The sequence below is a fragment of the Rhinoderma darwinii genome, chromosome 7, assembly GCF_050947455.1.
Source record: "Rhinoderma darwinii isolate aRhiDar2 chromosome 7, aRhiDar2.hap1, whole genome shotgun sequence".
NCBI lineage: Eukaryota > Metazoa > Chordata > Amphibia > Anura > Rhinodermatidae > Rhinoderma > Rhinoderma darwinii.
In genome coordinates, this window is record NC_134693.1 from 15,270,908 (window position 1) to 15,289,328 (window position 18,421).

Genomic DNA, 18,421 nt, shown 5'->3' on the forward strand with positions numbered 1-18,421 from the left:
GAGGCTTTCAAGCCTGAACGTGCAGGTTTGTTCTTTACGCTAAATGAATTGAAAAATCAACAGAATTGAAAATGGTGAAAAGCAAAATATTATGTTCTGGATGGAAATAAATGCGGATGTCACAATCCATCCAAATCTGAACATGGCCTGTCACCAGAAATACCTCTTATGATTTTCTATCTATCTATCTCATATCTATCTATCTATCTATCTATCTATCTATCTATCTATCTATCTATCTATCTATCTATCTATCTATCTATCTATCTATCTATCTCATATCTATCTATCTATCTATCTATCTATCTATCTATCTATCTATCTATCTCATATCTATCTCATATCTATCTATCTATCTATCTCATATCTATCTATCTATCTATCTATCTATCTATCTATCTATCTATCTATCTATCTATCTATCTATCTATCTATCTATCTATCTATCTATCTATCTATCTATCTATCTATCTATCTATCTATCTATCTATCACATATCTATCTATCTATCTATCTATCACATATCTATCTATCTATCTATCACATATCTATCTATCTATCTATCTATCTATCTATCTATCTATCTATCTATCTATCTATCTATCTATCTATCTATCTATCTATCTATCTCATATCTATCTATCTATCTATCTATCTATCTATCTATCAATTCAATTCAATTAAATTCAAATTCAATTCAAAGAAGCTTTATTGGCAGGACCAAATACATATTAGCATTGCCAAAGCAAGTAAGAAGTAAGGGAATGAGGGATAGGGACTGAGGGATTGGGGGATAGGGACACATCTAGGGTCGGGGTTATACAAGTCCATGGCATATCATGTCTCTCTCAGTTTATGGCATGCAGTGACATATTGTGCCGCTGTGCCCACTGTGGTTTCCTCTTCACCCAGCAGGATGTAGAGTTTCTCTTCCTCTTCCATGGAGCTGAAGTCCGGTAAGAGATCAGAGAGTCTCCTGAAGGGAGTGTCCCTCACTGCTGAGTATTTGGAGCAGTGTAGCAGGAAGTGGGTCTCATCCTCCACGGCCTCCTGGTCGCACTGTTGGCACAGTCGGCTCTCCCTGGGCTTGTAGGTCTGTCTGTGGCGCCCGGATTCGATGAGCAGGTTGTGGGCGCTCAGTCTGTAGCGGCTCAGGATCTGTCTGTCTCTGGGGTTTGGCAGTTTCTCCAGATATGGCGCCAGTTTATATTCCCGCTGTAGACTCCGGTATATTGTCAGTTTCTGGGATGTCTTTATGTCGTTCCTCCAGTCACTGATATATTCCTCTTGGTTCTCGTTTATTGTCTTCTTGATTTCGGCTTTTGTGAGGCCGCGCTGAGTGACATTTTCTTCAGGCCGGGTCAGGGTGAGATGTTCTGCGGGGCCTGGTTTACCTGGGACCCCTTGGTGTAGCAAGGCTTTATGGTGATAGGAACTTTGCCTGCTGCTGTGTAGATGGGCCCAGAATGATAGCGCCCTCTTCTGGATTGTGAGGTGTAGTGGGAATCTGCCCAGTTCTGCCCGACAGGCACTATTTGTGGTGCTCCGGTGGACTTGGAGAAGGTGTTTACAGAATTCTAGGTGGAAAATTTCTGTTGGGCTGGAATCCCACCTTGACCAGTCTGGGTATGTGTCCGGACCCCAGACTTCACTGGCATACAGGAGGATTGTGGAAATGATGGAGTCAAAGATCTTAAGCCAGACCGTGGTTTGAGATGATAGAGTTTTCTTCTAATGGCATAGAAGGTTTTACACGACTTGTCTTTCAGTATCTCTCTATCTATCTATCTATCTATCTATCTATCTATCTATCTATCTATCTATCTATCTATCTATCTATCTATCTATCTATCTATCTATCTATCTCATATCTATCTATCTATCTATCTATCTATCTATCTATCTATCTATCTATCTATCTATCTATCTATCTATCTCTCATATCTATCTATCTATCTATCTATCTATCTATCTATCTATCTATCTATCTATCTATCTATCTATCTATCTATCTATCTATCTATCTATCTATCTATCTATCTATCTATCTATCTATCTCTCATATCTATCTATCTCATATCTATCTATCTCATATCTATCTATCTCATATCAATTCAATTCAATTCAATTCAAAGAAGCTTTATTGGCAGGACCAAATACATATTAGCATTGCCAAAGCAAGTAAGAAGTAAGGGAATGAGGGATAGGGACTGAGGGATTGGGGGATAGGGACACATCTAGGGTCGGGGTTATACAAGTCCATGGCATATCATGTCTCTCTCAGTTTATGGCATGCAGTGACATATTGTGCCGCTGTGCCCACTGTGGTTTCCTCTTCACCCAGCAGGATGTAGAGTTTCTCTTGCTCTTCCATGGAGCTGAAGTCCGGTAAGAGATCAGAGAGTCTCCTGAAGTGAGTGTCCCTCACTGCTGAGTATTTGGAGCAGTGTAGCAGGAAGTGGGTCTCATCCTCCACGGCCTCCTGGTCGCACTGTTGGCACAGTCGGCTCTCCCTGGGCTTGTAGGTCTGTCTGTGGCGCCCGGATTCGATGAGCAGGTTGTGGGCGCTCAGTCTGTAGCGGCTCAGGATCTGTCTGTCTCTGGGGTTTGGCAGTTTCTCCAGATATGGCGCCAGTTTATATTCCCGCTGTAGACTCCGGTATATTGTCAGTTTCTGGGATGTCTTTATGTCGTTCCTCCAGTCACTGATATATTCCTCTTGGCCTTTGTTTATTGTCTTCTTGATTTCGGCTTTTGTGAGGCCGCGCTGGGTGACATTTTCTTCAGGCCGGGTCAGGGTGAGATGTTCTGGGGGGCCTGGTTTACCTGAGACCCCTTGGTGTAACAGGGCTTTATGGTGATAGGAACTTTGCCTGCTGCTGTGTAGATGGGCCCAGAATGATAGCGCCCTCTTCTGGATTGTGAGGTGTAGTGGGAATCTGCCCAGTTCTGCCCGACAGGCACTATTTGAGGTGCTCCGATGGACTTGGAGAAGGTGTTTGCAGAATTCTAGGTGGAAGATTTCTGTTGGGCTGGAATCCCACCTTGACCAGTCTGGGTATGTGTCCGGACCCCAGACTTCACTGGCATACAGGAGGATTGGGGAGATGATGGAGTCAAAGATTTTCAGCCAGACCGTCACTGGTGGTTTGAGATGATAGAGTTTTCGTCTGATGGCATAGAAGGTTTTGCACGCCTTGTCTTTCAGAATCTCTATGGCTTGTTTAAAGCTTCCTGATTGGTTGATTTCTAGGCCCAGGTAAGTGTACCTGTCGGTCGCTGTGATTGTGGCGTTATTTAGTGTGAAGGTCGGGTGCCTGGGGGATTTTGAGTTTCTCTTCTGGAACACCATGATGTTGGTTTTCTTTGCATTGATGGGTAGTGCCCACGTGGAGCTGAATTTTTCTAGGATTTGCAGGTTGTCTTGGAGACCTTTCTCGGTTGGTGATAGTAACAGAAGGTCATCTGCATACAACAGGAATTTCACCTGGGTGTCATGGAGGGCGAGACCTGGTGCTGAGGAGGATTCCAGAGCTGTGGCCAGTTCATTGATGTAGATGTTGAAGAGCGTTGGACTGAGGCTGCAGCCTTGTCTGACTCCTCGGCTCTGCTGGAAATCAGCCGTTCTTCTCCCGTTCACCTTCACGCTGCATCTGTTCTCTGTGTAGGAGCTTCTGATGACGTCATAGGTTTTACCTCCTATTCCGCTCTCCAGCAGTTTCAGGAATAGGCCCGGGTGCCACACTGAGTCAAAGGCCTTCTTAAAGTCCACAAAACAGGCGTAAATCTTCCCATGCTTTGTATTGTGGACGTGGCTCTTGATGAGGCTGCGCAGGGTGTAGATGTGGTCAGTGGTGCGGTGGTTTGGCATGAACCCAGCTTGGCTTTGGTGGAGGACATTGTGCTGGGTGAGGAAGCTGAGGATTCTCTTATTCAGGATGCTGCTGAACAGTTTCCCCAGGTTGCTGCTGACACATATCCCTCGGTAGTTGGCCGGGTCGTACCTGTCCCCACTCTTGTGGATTGGTGTTATAAGGCCTTGGTTCCAGATTTGCGGGAAGTAGCCGGCACTCAGCACTATATTAAATAGTTTGACTATTGCGGCCTGTATTTCTGGCGGGCTGTGTTTTATCATTTCTGGTGAGATTCTGTCTAGGCCGCTGGATTTTTTACACCTTATGTCTGAGGTTCTCTCTGTTACTTCTTGCAGTGTTATTGGTGTATCCAGGGGGTTTTGAGAATCTTTAAGTGTTTCCTCCATCGCCTTCAATTTTGATATTATTTGTTTTTGTTCTTGGCTTTGTTCTTCTTTCGGGATATCTTTGTAGAGGTCCCTGAAATATTGGAGCCAGATGTTGCCATTTTGAATATGAAGGTTGTTTTTCTTGCAATTTTTGCCCATGTGTTTCCATAATTCCCAGAACGAGTTGTCATGGAGGGCATCTTGGAGTTGGGTAAGTTTGGTGGAGATGTGCCTTTGTTTTTTCTTTCGGAGGATGGTCTTGTATTGCCTCTGTATGTTGCTGTAGGCCTCCTTCAGACCGGTGTTGTTTGGGTCTCGGTGCTTCTTATTTGAGGCATTTCTTAGGGTCTTCCGTACTTCTTTGCACTCAAGGTCAAACCAACCGTTAGGATGTATTTCTTGTGGCCTCTTGTAGTCACATCTTTTCAGGTCAGACTTCTCTGCCATGGTATAGAATATATTATTGAGGTCATTTACGGCCTGATTGACCCCTCCTGGGCTTGTCTCATACACCTTGTTGTAGAGGTTGTGAAGCATCTCCTGCACTTCTGGTCTGTTCATTGTCTCTTTATATTTTATAGTTGACGTTTTGGACCATTTATAAGATGGGGGCAGGTTGAAGAGGCCGGTTTGATGTGGTTTTTGTGCAGATGGTTTGGTTGTGGATTTGATGTATAGAAGTAATTGGTTGTGATCTGACAGGTGCGTTTGTGGAGTGACTATGAGTGCGCCAATGTTTGCGGGGTCCATGTCCGTGATGGCATAGTCTACTACACTGCTGCCAACATGGGAGTTTAGTGTATACCTTCCTAAAGAGTCTCCCTTGGTGCGGCCATTCAGTATGTGGAGTCCTAAGCTTCGACATAGATTCAGTAGTTTTTTCCCGCTTTTGTTGACGGTGCTGTCATAGCTGTTTCTCTCTTTCTGTAGGGAGTTATGACAGTCGGCCTCTGCTCCAAAGATGAAGATATTTCCATCATTGGTCAGGTAGTCTTTATCTCTCCCCGTTCTTGCGTTGAGGTCTCCGTAGATGAGAACGCTGCCCAGGGTCTGGAAATGGGCGGCTTCCCTTTGTATAATCTCAAAGCTGTCTGGGTTGGAGTACGGGGACTCTGGCGGTGCGATGTACGTTGCGCAGAGATACATGTCAGACTGAGAGGTGAGGATGGAGCTGCCTATTCTTATCCAGATGTGGCTGTCTCCTCGCTTCACGGCTTTGATCTGCTCATGGAGCTCCTCCTTGTACCAGACTAATATTCCTCCTGAACACCGACCCTGCTTGATGTGTTTATTTTTCAGGGCGGGGACAGAGATTTCCCTGTATCCAGTGGGCACCAGGGACTCATTCTCTGTCCTAGTCCATGTTTCCAGGAGGATTTGTATATCGATATTTTTCAGTCTTTGGATGAAGTCTGGATCGTTAATTTTGCATCCAAAGGCTGAGGCGTTGAGGCCTTGAATATTCCAGCTGCTGATTATAAAGGACGTCATTGTGTGTCCATATACCTTGTAATGAGCGGCGCTGTGTAGGACGGGCTGGAGATGTGACTGTTGGATGTGTTGTAGATGTTCTCGTGTTGTACAGTCACATTAGTTTTTTACATAGAGTGCTGAGCAGGGTCTTTATCATCTCCATGTCTCTGCTCTGCGTGTCTCTGTGTGAGGCAGGGGGTTTCCTCCATGTCTCTGCTCTGCGTGTCTCTGTGTGAGGCAGGGTGTTTCCTCCATGTCTCTGCTCTGCGTGTCTCTGTGTGAGGCAGGGGGTTTCCTCCATGTCTCTGCTCTGCGTGTCTCTGTGTGAGGCAGGGGGTTTCCTCCATGTCTCTGCTCTGTGTGTCTCTGTGTGAGGCAGGGGGTTTCCTCCATGTCTCTGCTCTGTGTGTCTCTGTGTGAGGCAGGGGGTTTCCTCCATGTCTCTGCTCTGCGTGTCTCTGTGTGAGGCAGGGGGTTTTCTCCATGGCTTTTGCCTCTGTTGGTCTGACCTTGGGTAAAGGGTTTTTTCTCCTGGGTGTAGTGAGGTGTGTGGAGTTTGAGGTCTTTTCATTGTTAGTGATGTCTCCATGTTTTGGCTTTGGCTGGTGTGGGGTCCAGGTCTGGGGGGTCTGTTCAGCACAATGTCTTTCAGTTCTTTGGCCAGAAGGCTGACCCCTCGTTTGTTGAGGTGTTTGTCATCATACAGGTGGTGCTGCTCTATGGAGGGGTGTTGTGCCAGGCTGATGTTTGACATTGAGCTGATGTTCGCTGCCAGCTCTGTGTTGATGGCCTGGGTGATCTCGTTGGGTACATCTTTTCTTGGGAGCACGGATGATATAATTATTTTACTGTCAGGGAACTTTTGTTGTGCCGTCTTTGCTAGTTGGGTCAGTTGTTCTGCAATCTGCTGTTGCTGGTCTTGGAGGTTGTTTGTACCCGTGTGTATAATGAGATGGTTTGGATTGGTAAAATGTGGGTTATTGATGACTGATGTGACTTGTTGGATAGTTGCACAGTGAATTTTACTGACCCTTTTTCCTGGGAAGAGTCGCCGTGAATTAAGGTATTTGCCATTTGAGTCAATTATTAGGACAGTATCAGGACATTGTGACTTGCGGGTGGCTTGTCTGATGCTTGTGTCCTGGGTCCTGCTTGGTGGTGTTATGTGGTGCTGCTGTGGTTCTGTGCTGGAGGATTGGTTGGCGGTCGGCTTTGTACCCACTTGTATCGCTCTGTTTTCTCCTAGTTTGTTTTCATTAATTTCAGGAATTATCTATCTATCTCATATCTATCTCATATCTATCTATCTATCTCATATCTCTCTATCTCATATCTATCTATCTCATATCTATCTATCTATCTCATATCTATCTAATATCTATCTAATATCTATCGCATATCTATCTCATATCTATCTATCTATCTATCTATCTATCTATCTATCTATCTATCTATCTATCTATCTATCTATCTATCTATCTATCTCATATCTATCTATCTATCTATCTCATATCTATCTAATATCTATCTCATATCTATCTATCTATCTATCTATCTCATATCTATCTATCTATCTATCTATCTCATATCTATCTATCTATCTATCTCATATCTATCTAATATCTATCGCATATCTATCGCATATCTATCTCATATCTATCTATCTATCTATCTATCTATCTATCTATCTATCTATCTATCTATCTATCTATCTATCTATCTATCTATCTATCTATCTATCTATCTATCTATCTATCTATCTATCTATCTATCTATCTCTCATATCTATCTATCTATCTATCTATCTATCTATCTATCTATCTATCTATCTATCTATCTATCTATCTATCTATCTATCTATCTATCTATCTATCTATCTATCTCTCATATCTATCTATCTCTCATATCTATCTATCTCTCATATCTATCTATCTCTCATATCTATCTATCTCTCATATCTATCTATCTATCTATCTATCTCATATCTATCTATCTATCTATCTCATATCTATCTATCTATCTATCTCATATCTATCTAATATCTATCGCATATCTATCGCATATCTATCTCATATCTATCTATCTATCTATCTATCTATCTATCTATCTATCTATCTATCTATCTATCTATCTATCTATCTATCTATCTATCTATCTATCTATCTATCGTTACTCCCCTGGCAGTGAATATATATGTAGTTTATACACTGCTCACCTTTGGGACCTTCACCTCTCACAAAATGGGAGTCCCCCCACCCCAATTGTATCCAGTCTGGACTCCAAACTGATAAATGTTACCTACACTGATACATTGTAACAAACTATCAGAACACAAAAGAAAGTCCAGGTCCTGTGAGAATCATGGCAACAAGCAGGGTTCTTGAAAACCATCAAAAAATGATACACTAAGTATAATTAAAATTTGCAGAACTTTTCATTATTCTATGAATAACCTCTATTTGGAAATACGCAGACACAGAATAACAATTACAGCTGACTGTGGCGGCATTCAGTGATGGACAGGAGATCAGCGGTAATGGTAATGATGAGCGTCTCGTGATATTTGGTGTCTCTGGCCAGATACTTTTTTCCTGCACCTGTAAAGAGTCTCCGGGGCTCAGACAAATTAATTGACATCAGTCTACGATAATCAGGCGGCTGCCGCCACAATTACACGCTAGAGAGTCTGGATATTTACAGAAGAGGAGTAAAAAGCTTTAAAAATATCTATTTTTTTATATTTTAGACGACACAAAATAATCGATACATAGAAATGGCGCCCTAGTTCATATTTATACATAAAGGTTAACCCCTTCCCGCCGCAGCCATTTGTAGCTTTTTCATTTTTGTTTTTCCTCCCCGAATTTCAAGACTCAGAACTTTTTTATATTTCCGTCGACATTATCGTATGAGGGCCTTTTTTTGTAGACACTGAACCGCTTAGGGAAAGTGTCAGGGACTGCGAGGGTTAAAAAATGGGAGTGAACATATTCAAATAATGCCCAGGACCAGGATTGGTGTGTAAGGGGTAAGAGGGGCGTGGTAAAGGTGATATAAGTGGGGGTCTTGGGGCAGAACGCCCTCTTACCTTCAAGCTGCGGCGTGAGGAACACCCGCCCTCCCTCCCCTTGTGGTTTTTTGGTTTTCAGGTTTTTCTGCGGTTATGTTCTTGTTCTGGCGTTTTTCTGGTTTCTTTTGTAGATGTCACAGCTGGCGGAAATTAGGGCTATGAAGGCGGATTTAGAACCCTACATGCCTGATGGAGTACAGGGAGCATCGGCATTTCAGGAGAAGGAGGAAGGAGAAAAAGATGTCTTCATGCCGATGTGTTTATAATCCATCTATCTATCTATCTATCTATCTATCTATCTATCTATCTATCTATCTATCTATCTATCTATCTATCTATCTATCTATCTATCTATCTATCCATCTATCTATCTATCTATCCCATATCTATCTATCTATCTATCTATCTATCTATCTATCTATCTATCTATCTATCTATCTATCTATCTATCTATCTATCTATCTATCTATCTATCTATCTATCTATCTATCTATCTCATATCTATCTATCTATCTCATATCTATCTATCTCATATCTATCTATCTCATATCTATCTATCTCATATCTATCTATCTATCTATCTATCTATCTATCTATCTATCTATCTATCTATCTATCTATCTATCTATCTATCTATCTATCTCTCTCTCTATCTATCTATCTATCTATCTATCTATCTATCTATCTATCTATCTATCTATCTATCTATCTATCTATCACATATCTATCTATCCATCCATCTATCTATCCATCCATCCATCTATCTATCTATCTATCTATCTATCTATCTATCTATCTATCTATCTATCTATCTATCTATCTATCTATCTATCTATCTATCTATCTATCTATCTATCTATCTCATATCTATCTATCTCATATCTATCTATCTCATATCTATCTATCTATCTATCTATCTATCTATCTATCTATCTATCTATCTATCTATCTCTCTCTCTCTCTCTCTCTCTCTCTCTCTCTCTCTCTCTCTCTATCTATCTATCTCTCTCTATCTATCTATCTATCTATCTATCTATCTATCTATCTATCTATCTATCTATCTATCTATCTATCTATCTATCTATCTATCTCATATCTATCTATCTCATATCTATCTATCTCATATCTATCTATCTCATATCTATCTATCTATCTATCTATCTATCTATCTATCTATCTATCTATCTATCTATCTATCTATCTATCTATCTATCTATCTATCTATCTCATATCTATCTATCTATCTATCTATCTATCTCATATCTATCTATCTATCTATCTCATATCTATCTATCTATCTATCTCATATCTATCTATCTATCTATCTCATATCTATCTATCTATCTATCTATCTATCTATCTATCTATCTATCTATCTATCTATCTATCTATCTATCTATCTATCTATCTATCTATCTATCTATCCTTTTTGCCTAAAGGCCCCTTTACACTGGCCAATTATCGGGCAGAAAATCATATAACACTCATTGCCGATAATTACCCGGTGTAAACAGGGGAACGATAAGCAGATGAACGAGCAAACGCTCGATCATCTGCTGGTCGCATAGTTTGAAAAAACGTAAATATTATGGTTGTCGGCAGCACATCTGAGTAAACAGGGAGACGCGCTGCCGACATGATAATAACGTATGGGGACGAGAGATCGGAGTAACGAGTGCTCGTCCCCATCCATAGCTCCTTGTGTCTGGAGTAAACGAGCGCCGATCAACGATGTCCCATTGGCCGGTGTAATTGGGCCTTAAGAGCCCATACTGTCAGGATTTTCAGCGTAGCGTTCGCCATAATCCTCATACCTCACTTTCCCCCATTCCGTTTCTAGAAGACGCCAATACTACAGAACCAGTGCTGTCCTGCATTGCACCCTGACAGTGGAGTGGACTACTCTCCCCAACAACTGCTCATCTTATATAGAAATCAATAGATAATGCAGAACCATACTAGCGGCCGGCCGGGCATATACACAGATGGCCTTAACATTACACAGAAGATGATGTATAGAATTGTGGAAGGTAACGCGTCACGTGATCAGTTATTGACGTCTCATTGGCACGTGATGCCCCCCCCTCCTTCACACTTGACCTTAATCATAAAATTACAGCCATCCGAGTCAATACGTATTAGCGGCAAGGTTAAATGCTTTACACGCACTGGGTGAGAGTTGTATGATAATGGAAGTTACGTGATGATAATCTCTCGCCGTGCACCCGAGCGACAAAGTAAATGGTGTTATTGCGGAGCGGCAGATGACTCTTGCCGAATTATACAGTAGGAGCTGCCATGATCTTAATGTGGGGAGAGCAATTTATTGCGGTACGGTGTGCGTTAAGCTCTGGTGCTCTTACAGGGGATGACTGTATAATGTTTGCATCCATATGGCGCCCTGATCGCATTTGTGATGTAAAACAGATATGTGTCGTTAATTTAATATGATTACCATAGAGACGCAGCAACGGGAAATTCAATTTACAGGAAAACGGAGAGTAAAAATATAGGCTAGTATCAGTAGAATATATTATATCATATAGGTTTGGAAGACAAAGAATATCATACAAGGATAACATACTGATGTAGCAGAGCTGAGATTGTCATTTTCATAGACTTTCCATGACTGTCCCATAACATTTTTTATAATATACGGACTAAAAAAAATTGCTGATGGTCTCCTGAGCTCCGATGTGACTACTAGGCCACAATGATGTTATGTTGATACTGACGTCACATGGCCACATCCTCCATGGGCTATAGGCCGCAAAGATGTTTTGTCTGGTGGCACCATGTGGTCATGTGATGTGAAGTCTGGATTTTTAAAAAGGGGTTTCAAAGCCTGTTTGTGTTCATGGAATTCATCCGTTACCCCCATTATATGGACTGTGGGTATTTACGGACACTTGATATCCCTGGTTAACACCTAATATTCCTGATGGTTTAGGAAGGTACAGGAGGTAGTGCAGGTAGTTTAAAGCAGGTAAATGTACCTATAGTTTAATTTTATTAAATAGGTCCAAATTTCAGAGCACTGCTCTTTATACAGCCATAGTTACATGATAAAATGATGTTGATCTGCAGCCACCACTAGGGGGAGCTCACTGTATAAACCTCCATTGAACTGTATAATAAATCTATATGCCCCCTAGTGGAGGCAGAAATAATTTTATCATTTAATTCTGCTTTTTATAAATGGTTTCAAGGTACTAGGAAACCCCCAAGAAGTGCGCTCCTGGGACCATGTGGCACTAGTGGAAGGGGATAAAAGAAGAATTGCAACAGTAAGTATATCCCTTTTTTTTTTTTTTATTCCTTGCAAAATTGTGAAAATCCCGGAAAATCCCTTTAGCCTTTGGGCTATTTCTGGTTTGTTATCACTGAAATCAATATGTGGGTTCCTCAAAGAAACAAGTGGGAACTCTTCATAAAACAGAACCTTATCCAGTATTCACATTAAAATACTTTGGGTGATTCTTTTGAATACAAACACAACCAGGGTGATTAATCCACAATAATCACCTGGAGTATCCAGAAAATTCTATCTAGATGGCGTGGTACCATATAACACCTATGGACAAACTCAAGGGATACAAAAAATTCTATCACACACAATTAGGGTATGTTCACACGGCCTAAAAATCGGAAGCAGAACGCCTCCAAACATCTGGACCATCGATTTCAATGGGAAAAATTGCATTTTGTTCCGACGGGCCGTTTTTTTGCGCGTCCGTTTTGAGTGCAGGTCACTTATTGGGACGTTTTTGGAGCCGTTTTTAATAGACTCTATTGAAAACAGCTCCAAAAACAACCGTAAAAAATGCAGCGAAAAACGCCACGAAAATCGTGAGTGGCTTAAAAATTTTTTGAAAATCAGTACGGGACAGTAGTTCCACGGAGAGGCAGGGACGTCTAACGTCGTACATAACTATGATGCTAGGAGCCCGGCTCCCTGCAGTGTGTTCGGTCCGGGACTTGCGGCCGAAATACGTTCCGTCCTTTACGGACCGAACATGCTCGTGTGAATCCAGCCTTAAGGTGTGGCTCAGTGGTGAGCACTGGTTCTCTGCAGCACTGAGGTCCTGGTTTCAAATCCAACCAAGGGCAACATCTGCATGGAGTTTCCATATTCTCCTAGTGTTTGCGTGGGTTTCTTCCAGATACTCTGGTCTCCTCCCACACCCCAAAAACATACCGATAGGGAATTTAGATTGTGAACCCCAATGGGGACAACAGTAAGGACCTCTGTACAGCGCTGCAGAATACATTGGTGATATATAAGTAACATAAATAAATAAGATATATACATAGATGATAAAAGCTTGTTTCATCGCATTTGCGCAAGTTTACAAGTCACGACTCCTAGGAGTAAAGATGACAATTAGTTGCGGAAGGAACAGCTGGATGAAGATGGTCCATTTTACATGCTGGTTTGTAGGCGCTGTAGACGGAGGCTTCATATTCCACGTGGTCTGTGATGTCTTTCCGGTTCCCCGGTTTTGTATTCAAAATAATTATCCAGAGTATTTTAATGTGAATAATGAATAAGGGTTCTGTTTTATGAAGAGTTCCCACTCTGTGATACTATTTCTGGAACGTAGGTTTTAAAGGGGTTGTCAAAACTTGACACCCTAAAGATCAGCTGATTGTCATGGATCTGGATCATGGATCGCCGGGGGAATGCTACATGTGGCCGCTATAATAAACAGGTGACCATCCTATATATATATATGGGAGCCGTCCTTTTCAGTGGCTCTGAGGCTTAAATTTGTATTTTACCCAAGATTGGGTGCCGACACCCCATGATGGACCCATTGAAGTGCCAGACAATCGTGTCATTTTATGGATAATCAGACTATTTTTATTACATGTCGTATTGTTGTACTTTCCGCCCCAACAGGCACCGGGTTATAGGAATTGCACAGTCTTTTAGGGGACCATAGTAGCCATAAATATCTAGATTTTCCCTGGAAACCACATGACCCATTACAATAAAAAAAAGTTTTGCGGACTATATACCAATGTTCAGAGCACCGCAGCAGTGATGGGGTTAACACTGGATGACGGTGAAAATAAGAAAAGGATTTGAAATGGAGTTTTTTCCCCTGAGCAGAGTTTCAATATCATACATAAAAGTCACAGTTTAAAGGCTAATTCCATGAATGGAGATTAGCAGAAATAGCAATTAGTATGCAAGACGGATATGAAAGGCAAACATAGAGAGCAGCGCGCTCCATCCATCAAGGATTATTTGCATGTGTAAATGTCAAAATATCACCTCGCTGCGACCTTACTGGCAGTCAGTGTATCCGGGTATCATGGGATGGCACCGGTCGCATGGCATGGACTAGAGATACCAGAGCAGACAGGACAGACCCTGGATCCCAATGCCCTCATGATATACAGATGCTGCATTTATACCACTTTACTATGTGTGAAGAATAGATGTATAGAAGTTAGATATTGTATTCTACATTAAAACATAAGCCCCCTAGTGGCCATACTATCTGCACCTATGTATAGCATTTGCACATTATAGGCTGCCACAATCTGGATACATTTTGCATATTATAAAAGGTCATAGTCTGAATTCAATTTGGCAGATTATAGACTGCCATAGTCGGTATCCAATTTACTGAGTAGAGGATGCCATAATCTGTATCTATTTTGCAGATTATAGGCTGCCATAGTCTACATCCAATTTCAGAATATAGGATGCCGTAGTCTGGATACATTTTGAAGATTACAAAATCTCATAGTATGTATCCAATTTTGCATATTATAGACTGCCATAATCTGTATCCAATTTGCAAAGTAGAGAAGGCCATAATCTGGATCTAATTTGTAGATTATTGCAGAATATAGGATGTCATAGTCTACATCCAATTTTGCAAACTATAGGCTGCCATAATCGTTATCCAATTTGCAGATTATAATATAGTCATGATCAGATTTTCAAAGTATAGGATGTCATATTCAGGATCCAATTTGCCGATTATTGGATGCCATAGTCTCAATATATTTTGCAGGTTATAGGATGCTATGTTCTACATCCATTTGGTAGATTATAAAATGCCACAGTCTCGATCCAATTTGCAGATTATAGGCTGCCACAGTCTCCATATATTTTGCAGATGGTAACATTATATAGCCTACATCCAATTTGCAGATTATAAAATGCCACAGTCTCGATCCAATTTGCAGATTATAGGCTGCCACAGTCTCCATGTATTTTGCAGATTATAGGCTGCCATAGACGGATTTGGGCTGAAGATCATATCATGGTTTTGGAAATCAGAGAATTTGAAGGTATGCAGCACACTAATATTTTAGTACAGTCCTGATGGATTTTCACACGGATGTTCATATGGTGCATATTTTAGGAAAAGCGACTCAACACTTGTCAGACCAACAATAGCGCATAATATGACGCAATCAAATACAATTGAGCAGATTTCAGCAGTAAATATTGATGTAGCAAGAGAAACATGTGACGGGTGCCAAAACACCCCCCACCCCCACCCGCACCCCCAGTACCATGTTGCGTAAATTAAAAAAATAACGCAATCCTATGTGTTAATTAACAAGTGACAATACCTGTCACCTACTAATGAACTGATGTAATCAGCGGCTGCCACATCTACACCGGCTGCCGCTCTGCGCTCTCTGATAGCGCACGTCACATGAAGCTGCTATTAAAGTAGATCACAGTCCCAGCAACCAACGTCCTCTCCATCGTCCAGTGTGTAGACATTGATAGAGTTTGGTCATGAGGCGTCTAATCTGCTCTGCTTTTCTATTCAGATATGTGGTTTCCCAGGTTCAGGGAGTAAGGAGCTTCACCAAACCAGGTACCGCTATAAAGCAGAGCAAAACTGCATATTGCTGATGAGGTTAGAAAATCCTGTGCGATATGTAGGATGTGGTCTGATTCAGAGGTTGTGTCTCAACACAAGTTTGTAGACTAGAGAATAAGACATGATAAAGCATGATTCTGGAGAATGATATAGATGTGATATAGATAAATAGATAGATATGAAATAGATAGATAGATAGATAGATAGATAGATAGATAGATAGATAGATAGATAGATAGATAGATAGATAGATAGATAGATTTGAGATAGATAGATAGATAGATAGATAGATAGATAGATATGAGATAGATAGATAGATAGATAGATAGATAGATAGATAGATAGATAGATAGATAGATAGATAGATAGATAGATAGACAGACAGACAGACAGACAGACAGACAGACAGACAGATAGATAGATAGATAGATAGATAGATAGACAGACAGACAGATAGATAGATAGATAGATAGATAGATAGATAGATAGATAGATAGATAGATAGATAGATAGATAGATAGATAGATATGAGATAGATAGATAGATATGAGATAGATAGATAGATAGATAGATAGATAGATAGATAGATAGATAGATAGATAGATAGATAGATAGATAGATGAGATAGATAGATAGATGAGATAGATAGATAGATGATAGATAGATAGACAGACAGACAGACAGACAGACAGACAGACAGACAGATAGATAGATAGATAGATAGATAGATAGATAGATAGATAGATAGATAGATAGATAGATAGATAGATAGATAGATATGAGAGATAGATAGATAGATATGAGATAGATAGATAGATATGAGATAGATAGATAGATAGATAGATAGATAGATAGATAGATAGATAGATAGATAGATAGATAGATAGATAGATAGATAGATAGATAGATAGATAGATAGATAGATAGATACATGAGATAGATAGATACATGAGATAGATAGATACATGAGATAGATAGATAGATATGAGAGATAGATAGATAGATATGAGATAGATAGATAGATATGAGATAGATAGATAGATAGATAGATAGATAGATAGATAGATAGATAGATAGATAGATAGATAGATAGATAGATACATGAGATAGATAGATACATGAGATAGATAGATACATGAGATAGATAGATAGATAGATAGATAGATAGATAGATAGATAGATAGATAGATAGATAGATAGATAGATAGATAGATAGATAGATAGATAGATAGATAGATAGATGATAGATAGATAGATAGATAGATAGATAGATAGATAGATAGATAGATAGATAGATAGATAGATAGATAGATAGATAGATAGATAGATAGATAGATATGAGATAGATAGATAGATATGAGATAGATAGATAGATAGATAGATAGATATGAGATAGATAGATAGATAGATAGATAGATAGATAGATAGATAGATAGATAGATAGATAGATAGATAGATAGATAGATAGATAGATAGATAGATAGATAGAGAGAGAGAGAGAGATAGATAGATAGATAGATAGATAGATAGATAGATAGATAGATAGATAGATAGATAGATAGATAGATAGATAGATATGAGATAGATAGATAGATAGATAGATAGATAGATAGATAGATAGATAGATAGATAGATAGATAGATAGATAGATAGATAGATAGATAGATAGATAGAGAGAGATATGAGATAGATAGATAGATAGATAGATAGATAGATAGATAGATAGATAGATAGATAGATAGATAGATATGAGATAGATAGATAGATTTTTTATTGAAAGTGAATAAAATATGAACACATGAACGCCCCCATTATATCCATATTCACACTGTACACTGATGTTCGGACGTGCTATAACTCTGACTATTCCCATACTGCACTGCAGCGGCTGTTCACGTGTATTATAGCACTGCGCACCTCGGAGCTCACGCTGCTGTATAATATATGACTTACGGTTCAGGGGCAGGCTGGCGTTACTTGTTCCTAGCTTGTTTATCGCTACACACGTGTAATTGCCGAAGTGCTCTTCTGTTACATTAGAAACGTGGAGAATCGATCTGGTGTTGTAATTCTTTATGAGGATCCCTCTCTGACCATTTGTGAGCCTAGAAAAATACAAATCACCTATATAAAATGTTGCACAGATGGAGCAGCCTTTAGTAAAGCATCTGGTTCACTAGCCATTTGTTAGTAAGATCCTTTTAACTTTTTTAGAGGTTAATTTAGGTCAACATGCGGCATCATGCACATAGGTGAATCACGGCTCTCTAGCACATGGAGTCATAACACGGCACCCATGCTTCAACTGATGCCGCATTACAGAAATATTGTCCCCCAGAAGTCATGCCTCTATAATATGGCGACATACAGAGGCACCATTGTGCGACACACAGTACTAACTGCTCCGTATGCCACCATTCAGATTACAGGGACACCGCTCTGCTGTGTGCATGAGGCCTTAAAGGGGTTGTCCAGGTACGGAAAAACTGATCACCTACCCAAAGGATAGATCATCAGTATATGATCGGTGGGACCCCACCAATCATATACTGATCATCTATACTGTGGATAGGTCATCAGTTGTCCGTACCTGGACAACCCCTTTTAAGGATTCAATAAATTCCAATCTGTGTAAGCGACATTAACAGTTGAACACTAGGGGCGCTGTGTAACTCTAGAGGGTGTAGTCACACTTGTGGCCTGGTGTCTGAGGGGCCCAAAGGCCCCATTACACATAAGAACACACCAGTATTGTAAATAGACAAGTTATGTAGG

The 18,421-nt window shown here is 40.4% G+C and overlaps 1 protein-coding gene across 1 annotated transcript in view; it reads right to left on the reverse strand.

Moving 5' to 3' along the window:
• Window positions 1-18,421, reverse strand: part of NEGR1 (neuronal growth regulator 1) — a 404,305-nt gene that overhangs the window by 64,428 nt on the left and 321,456 nt on the right. The window contains exon 5 of the mRNA XM_075832083.1: window positions 17,600-17,751. Coding sequence (XP_075688198.1) covers window positions 17,600-17,751 — 152 coding nt within the window. The remainder of the gene's footprint in view (window positions 1-17,599; window positions 17,752-18,421) is intronic.